The sequence below is a fragment of the Vombatus ursinus genome, unplaced genomic scaffold (genome assembly GCF_900497805.2).
Source record: "Vombatus ursinus unplaced genomic scaffold, bare-nosed wombat genome assembly UNPS02006823.1, whole genome shotgun sequence".
Classification (NCBI taxonomy): Eukaryota; Metazoa; Chordata; class Mammalia; order Diprotodontia; family Vombatidae; genus Vombatus; species Vombatus ursinus.
The window spans coordinates 85-8,515 of NW_020946601.1; the positions used below are offsets into that span (position 1 = coordinate 85).

The 8,431-nt window shown below is 35.1% G+C and overlaps 1 protein-coding gene across 1 annotated transcript; it reads right to left on the reverse strand.

Annotated features, from left to right (window-relative positions):
* Positions 1–494: 494 nt before the first annotated feature.
* On the reverse strand, positions 495–6,141 carry LOC114033245 (probable ubiquitin carboxyl-terminal hydrolase FAF-X). The gene is made up of 4 exons (XM_027848693.1): positions 5,988–6,141; positions 4,707–4,928; positions 3,707–3,802; positions 495–883 (listed from the first exon to the last, which is right to left on the reverse strand). Exons 1-4 carry the CDS (start codon positions 6,033–6,035, stop codon positions 749–751), a joined length of 501 nt encoding a protein of 166 aa, XP_027704494.1. The 5' UTR covers positions 6,036–6,141; the 3' UTR covers positions 495–748.
* Positions 6,142–8,431: the final 2,290 nt, after the last annotated feature.

Genomic DNA, 8,431 nt, shown 5'->3' on the forward strand with positions numbered 1-8,431 from the left:
AAGCTCTGAGCAATACAGCTGTCTCTTTGGGACAACTGCAGTCATTATGGTATTTTTTCCTCATTGGCTACACTAACTTGGTGTGAAGCCATGCTAAATGTTACAGCATAACTATAGCTTCAAAGTGATTAACCTAATACCAGAATGAAAAAGGCAATGAAAAAGAGATCTAGAAACAATGTTACATCACCAATTTTCCACATCAACCAAATAATTAAAAGGTTACCAGCCATTACGTTGCTCATAGTAAAATCGACTCCAGTGGCAAAGAATTAACATGAAACTATTGGTGTGGCTGACATGTATGGGCTCTTTTTTTTGTTTTTTTGTTTTTTTCTGTAAAGGAGTTGATCCAACTGCCATGAGGCAGGCAACATTGGTTGCAGAGTGCAGCGGATAGATCAAGAAATTAATTTTTTCCTGTTTTCGTAGATCTGTGAGTTTCAAGACAAAAAAATGTTTCTTGCTTAAGAATTAACAGTCAAACATTAATATACTATATACACCTTTGCCATTTACACATTAGCATCAGGCCATTTATTACAAAACACTATACACTTTCCACTGCAGGCGGGTTATATATTGACAGCAATTTTCTGCAGATAAGACAGTGAATAGACTCTCCACTCCATGTTGATTAGGAATAGTTTTTTTTCTAGTTTTAAATATTAGCCAGACACAGAAAAAGGTTGGACTGTAAGGCCTGGGTGCACAGTCTTGATGGAACCAGTTAGTTATGTGCATTTCACTAATCTTTTGTCTGAGGTGGGGAAACTTCTTCATTGCCTTCATAATTTTCTTGTGCTCGTTGGCCAGTTCTCTGAGGGTTGTTCATGTGATGTGCTGCTGGGCCTGTATATGGCTGTCCATGCACATGGTTATTCTAGAGAAAAATAGATATACATATTGAACTTTACACACATTAAAATTAATTTTAAAACATTTTAAAACGATAGGCAACATTTTGTTTAAGAGTCTCAATGAGAATAGTTTTCATTTATGCCCTACCACTCACCTTTTAGGCATATTTATTTATGCTGAAGGTAAAAAAGAATGAAATCACAAAGTCACAGTGAATCCAAATCCTAAATTCCACTGTGCTATTTCATGCAAAATAAAAGCAGCAGGAGAAAGTATAATGCAACAAAGTTTGGAAGAAATCCTATAAAAAGAAATAACTATCTACAGTAATGACCTTCATTTTAGCATCATTTAAGTTACACAACTTTGCCATATATCTTTCTATGAAGGGTATAATTTCATAGGGAAATAACCACCTCAAAGATGCTCCCACAGAATTGTTGGATGGGAAACGTTTTTGTTGTCATATTGTCCAGTGACCAAACCTATTTCTGTAATGTCAGGAAAATAAGAATTGTGTATGTTAAGCAGTGAAAATATGCCTTTTGCTGTGAGGAAAAAAACACCATATGTGTAAATGGATTAATCTGTGAGCATGTGATAAAATGTAGCTTTATTCTCACAGGAAAGGCCAAAGCATTTAAGAGTCTCATATCACTTACCAACTGCTCTGCTGAGAACATCAGTAAAGAGATCAAGATGAAGGAAAACAGGGTTGGGTGGGAGAGGAAATTAAGTTAGCAGATGAAGGATAAAATCATTTCCAAGTAGGGAAAAGAAAAAAATCCTGGTTTCTTTGAAACCCACTAAATTTAGGAACAGTCAAATTAAAATCCTAGTAAAACTAATTAGGTTTAAGAGATTTAATTCATAATATATTTTTATTTCTTGTAGATATGAAATAACAAAACAAGCTGCCATCAAGACAGATGCCAGATACTGCCCTTAAAAATGTATCATGAGGATATGATTTTGTTGTACTTAGTTAAAGCATACATGGTGAGCAATTGTTGTATATATACTATATAACATATATTTTAAACGAATTACTCAGAAAATATCAATTATAACAAGCAATGGACAGGATTCTGTTAGATAATAAAAGTAATCTCTGATGTGCTCTAACATCTTTGGCCTACTAATCAGTAAAACTTAAGAAAATAGTCGAGTCACTCATCCAAAAGAGAGTCATTTTAGTTATTAGTCTTTTAAAAGGTGACCAACAGACTATAATAAATGAAGAGTAAGGTGACTGTAGAGCCTAGGCATGATTGGGATGTGTCTACAAGGTCTGTAACAAGGAAATCAGTTTATAGGCAGGAAATAAGACTAGAATAGGCAAGAGACAGGTATCATTAGCCAAAATCCAAATTCTTATAAATTATATTTAAGCAGTAGGGAAGAAAGAGACACCATAATGTGGTAGAAAGTGTATTACAGGGGGAGTCAGAATACCTGAATTCAAGGCTTGCTTTACTACTGAGGATATGTGATCAGAAGTAAGGTCACTTAATCTAAGTTTCAACTTTCTCACTTGTAAAATGAAGGACTGGACTAGGTGACCTTTTATAGGTGCCTTCTATACCTAAAAGCCTGTGGTTCTCTAGGTCCAGGTAGGTGATTTTTATCAGTTTTGGGGAAAGTTAGCAATAGTTAATAGGTTCAGGGAAGGGATGAAATCTATTGGTATTTCCTTTGAGAGACGTGGAATAAAAAGCAATACTGCTTGCCTTCTGAACTGGGGCTCCTTAGATACCCTTGCCCAGGATAGGGTTAATTCCAGAATATAGAACTGAGCTGAACTTGCAGGTGTAGACTAGAAAACTCATCTCACAGAATCCATTTGTTTTCTTTTTAAAATTTTTATGTACACTCTCTTGTGTCTCATGCATGTGGATATTTTCTAAGGTAGGGTTTGATCCTTCATTTCCATGATCACGACTATTATCACTGATTACTATTTTCTCAACTCACTTCTGTCAAGCTTTCTAAAAGGCACTGTGACACAGTGGACAGAGGGCTGGCCTTGAAACCAGAAAGCCCTGAGTTCAAGTCTTGCCTTTGACAAAGACTCCTTGTGTGACCTGGAGCTGGCTACTTAACCTCTCGGTGCGTCATCAACTAATACTACAAATTTCAGTGAAAGCCTGAGTGTCAATTTGCATTAGTAGAAAGTTTCTTCAGCAGAGACATTCTTATACCAATGAAATCACACATCTCCTGTGAAAGGTCAGAAAAAATGTCTACCTCTGCTCCTCAACCAAGCTTTAATGCAAAACCTTTATCGAAGCCTTCTTTTATGTCCAAGCTTCCTTTCAAATGAGTCCATTTCCTTATCTAAAGTTTAAATACATCATAATTCTCACAATCTATATGAACGAATAGTCTCTAAGTGACTGAATACTTTTATCATGGCTAGACGACTACTTCATGTATCAAGAACATTTAAAATCTTTCATGAAGACCTCTGCTGTTGACAATTACTTCCTATCTATATTGTTCCTTTTTGCAGTGCCAAGTATTTCATTTGCACTTCACAAAAATGTTTTATTTTTGCTCTAAGTAACCATCACTTGTTTATATGCTGACATGAAACAACATACACTTCTATTCACAGCCACTAGCACAAGACTAACTGGCCAACCTGGAAAGTACTGCTGGCTGCGAGCTGAAATACGTCCCTGTCATGCTCATTCTTCCTCTGCTTCCAAAAGCACACAAGAAAACCAGTTTCATTACTTTACAGTCACACCTTGTATCAACAGAATTAGAACAAATTTAGTTATTCTGGAAATAGATACTTAGTGGTTTTTGAGAAAAAAGCAAAAGCAAATTCTTATTTTACCTGCTGATACTGAGATCCAGGTGAATGGGGATATAACGGGGCATCTTCTGGTGGAGATGATTCGTGTTCGTCTGGGGCATCTTGGTCATCTGGTTCCTAGGTGGACACATTTAAAAGGAAACAGAACTTGATTTTCCAGGCAAATTCAAAATTTTTAATTTCATAGTTAAACTTCATTTTTGGCTACATGCAGCTCTGCTATAATGTGTGTTTTGAAAACAGATATGTGTTCCAACACAATTGTTAATACTAGGGAATATTTTGAGCACAATGTGAATTTCAAGTTTCTTTCAAAAGAAACAGTGAGAGACTCAGAAAAAAGCCCCACTTCACCATAATTCACAAGCTACAACCCTCTCGTCTCCCACTTTCACAAGCAAACTTTAGGTGTTTGTCAAGATAAAGTGCCATACTGATTGTACATCTTCTGGGGTATAAGAACTATGAGTGGAGGAGAAGGGCTGGTCTTCCCTTCGGAAATGGCCACCTGCTAGCACTGAGTCTTGCCCAACGTGCTCACAGCAGGCCCAGTAGCAGCTCAAGGTCAAGCATGAGACCACTATTTGTAGTAGTAATTTTATATTTCTTAATAATTTAAAACGTATAACACTGTGCTGCACTCTTCATTAGGTTCCCATCTTTTTTTTTTCCCCCCAATTCATCACTGATAAAGTTTTTGAGTTTTGTATCCCTAGCCCTACTTCCCCTATAAGCTCTGCTTTTTCCTCAGAGTTTGTATAGTGTGGTGTTTTTTGGGAACATGTATGTTGAGTCATAGCAGAACTTCCTGAATTTAAAGTCTAAAGTAGACTTAATGATTTTTCTTTACTAATTTTTATTTGTCTTCTAGTACTTCCAGCAGTTTTTGTTCAAGGAAGGCATATACAAAGTACTTTTAAAAATGAAAATTTCCCCTCAGATTCGTTTCATGGAGTGACAAAAAGTTATCTTGATTTCCACCCTGCCTCCCCCCCTATTTGTTGAAAAATGCAATTTTAACCTTTTTTACCTCCTCTGGACAGAGTTCACAAGCTTTTGCAAGGGTCATCCGGGCACTATGTGATCTCTCCAAAAAGTAACCATTTGATGTTTCATTGCTTTGTACTGGAGGAGACCAGTTGTTGTATGTATACTGAGGGTTGCCAGTATATGGTCGTCGTTCAAGTTCATCTCCAAGCCACTCCACTGCCCAGGTCCACTTTCTTTTCAGATCTCCATTACTCTTTAAAATAAATCACACATATCGTGAAAAAAAATTCTTTATGAAAAATTCTTTATGAGACCAGTACCTTTCAAATGACATATTACATATTTAAGAGATTATAGGATCTTGTATAATCTAAGTATCTTTTTTTTCCCCAATAACTACCTACATTGGCACTGTAGGGCTTTAGGAATTTACTCAAAGAATTTAAGCTTCATTAGTGAGAAAGATTTTATATATAAACAAATTAGTTATTAAGATAAGGAAGTCCAGTACTAGACAGCAATCTTTATAAGGGCAAGTAACATTTTATCAAAACTTTCTCTCTCTCCCAGCAAACTTCATTTTTGACTATTTTTAAGTCCTGTTAAAAGTGTATGTAATAAAATTTCTACTTCTTTTAATTTTCATTTGTCTGTCTTCTAGGGACAAAAATCATTGCTTCAACAATACCAAAGTTGTCTCCATATTTTGTTTCCAATGATATGATTTCCATATTTTTGTCTCTGACAAGAGTTGAGAACCATGACTTCCTTGATTTCCTAATTGTAAAGGTTCTTGGAAGAATCAACTTTATTTGCTTTAAAATGTGTAAGAGAAATAAATGTTTTGGTTATTAGTTTCAAATGCTGACACTAGTTAACATGAGGCATTCTCTTTATACATTTTTTTTGTCCAGGCCAATCCGCAAAAGTGCATTTATACCAAATAAGTTAAACAGGACAAGAAGGGATTCATTCCATCTGTGACTTTTCTACAAATGGTACACATCATGCCTAATTTCTACCAGCCAACTTGTACATGTAAGAAAACCAGGAATAAATCTTAAATGAATTGTACTGAAGTCAAGGTCATCTTTCTTTATAAGATTAAGGTCACCTTGAAAGTCAATGGTGAACAAGAATAGAAGCTAAGTCTCAATTTCAATCCAATCACCTAAGGACAGATTTCTTAGCATCTTTCTAATTGTAACTGAGTTCATTAAACTAGAAAAAACACTCTGTGCAGATAGGGGAAAAGAAGGGGAATCCAAGAGCCACAGGTGCTCAGGCAACAAATTTACAAGAAAGTTCTCACCTGTAGAATTTGGTAGGCTACAGAGCAGTTACTAAAGAGAGCTACCATACATTTTATACACTGATAAGCTCTTTTCTGATAATGATTTTTAGAGCGCTGAATTGTATCAAATAGTCCATCCCGATCATCTGGTATTCCTTTAAGTGCATTATGAATTCTGAAAAGAAAGAGTCAAGAATCAAGTTCTCAAACTGATAAAAAAAAAAAAAAAACCATGCTAGTCAAATGTATGAAAAAATTTACAGATGTATCCAAATTATTTTGCTGTAATTTTGTAGGTGGACTAGAGCACACTTACAATGATTTGTGTACAGAAAGCAGGATAAAGTATTATTTAGGCAATATGTGATCAGAAAAGGAGGTGGGTTGGTCATGTAAGTAGAGTTAAGGGACAAAAAAACAAACAAAAGGACAGCTGAGGAGTGGGGAACCTGTGGCCCAAGAGATGCACTTACCCATGAAATGATTTTTTAAGTTACTCATTTGATATTTTTTGTGTTTATATTACCTTCATTTCTGAATGTATCCATTCCTCCTTGCCTACCCAGTGATCTGTCCCTTATGCAAATGAACAAAATAAGCCTCCTTGCTGTTCCTTACACATTATACTCTATTCCCTACTCTGAGTGTTTTACTGTGTCTCACACTTGGTCATACTTGTAAATAGTTGTTTGCATGTTGTCTCCCCAGTTGGAGTTTCTTGAGGGCAGGGACTGTTTATTGTTTTTGTTTTTTTTTTTAATTTAAACTTTCTTTGTATCTCCAGTGCTTAGTACAGTGCGGGACAAAGTAGTTACTTAATAAATGCTGGCTAATTTGGGGGAAAAACAGCAAAATTAATCAACTACTGAGGCTGACTGTACATTAATTTTTCCTCTCCTTACTTTGGCCAAGAGGGAAGTACATTCTCATCTTTTCTTCTTGACTAAGCTTAGACATTATCTACAGCCTTCAGTTTCCTATTTTTTAGTTCCTTTCTTTCATTTATGCTATTGTAGCCATTGGTACCCATGGAATGTAAAAAAAGACCTAAAGAAGTCCTTCAGCACTTGATGTAAGTAATGCAGGAAGAATTTAAGTGATGACATGGAAAAGATCTGACATGAAAATACCAAAATAGGATGAGAAGGTGTGGACATGTGATCTGCATTGCTGTAGACAGTACTGACATTGACGTAATCACAGACCCAAACAAGTATACATAGATATTAAATTTATAACTAAAACTGGTTTAATCATGTCTCCTCTACCTTGAACTACACTTTTTCCATTTTCTCAGCAACTTAGACTTGCATAACTCAATTTATCCTATCCTACTTTATCCTATTTGTAGCTCAAATATTTTCACCAAACCATTCCCTCTTATTCAAGAAACTGTTGCACACTGTGGAAAATCTAAACTCATCTGTTTTGCACCTACATTACAACATCTTGTCTTCTTCATATTGTCAGTGCTCTTACTAATTCTTAATTCCTTTTTGTTTCAAAGACAAGGAAATCTGCTTTTTTTTCTGAAATGCATAATCTGCTCATAACAGCCTCATACTACATTGACACTTGCTAAGCACTTGTTCACATGCACTACTTGTTCACATGTACTTATAGAACAAATGCATGTGTATCACCTAAACTGGACTGTAGGGGTTATTATTTCTTTAGTACTTCCCATTTCAAAAGCACAGTGTTAATGTTTTACACTTAGGCGTTCAATAGCAGGGTGCCAAAATAAATCCATTTCAATAAACCCAAATAGGTTCTACTCAGTTCTAAAAATTCTTTTACCATGATATTATCTCAGCCAACTACTTCAAAATCTTATTATTACAAATACATGTGTGACTGAGACTTATACCACGGTAAGAAAAACATACCAACTAGCAATAGCTCATAAGAATGTAAAACATTTAACAAATAGCTTACAATGGGTGCTTTGTTAATATTTTTTGTGATACTTACTAAAAATGTTTTTTAGTACAATTTAGCCCCAGATTATGTACATAATCATAAGGCACTTATTATCATCATCATCCTAATTTTTAAAATGCCTAATACTTAGATTGGACAGCCTAATGTAAGTACTAGACTAATAGGGGCAGAAACATCCATGTGGGAAATGAAGAATGCATATGCTTTTCACAGAGAAAAAAGAAAATCAAAATTTATTAGAATTCCCCAAGGAAAGTCCAATCTTTTTTTCTTGTACTGCAGTTTGTACTGAGTACTGCTTAAAATAAGTGGATTGTGACCTGATGACAAAGAAAATATTTTTTTACTACACTGGTGTTTAGTAGCAGAACCTGAGGTATACAATAGTAATTGTAAATTCTGTGACAAATTGAAAACACTCAAATTCTAGCAATGATGCCCAATTCAAAACACTGAAGTAATTGTAATTTTTTTCAGCATTTAATTCTCTAAAAATCTTACTTTTATTGATCCTTTTT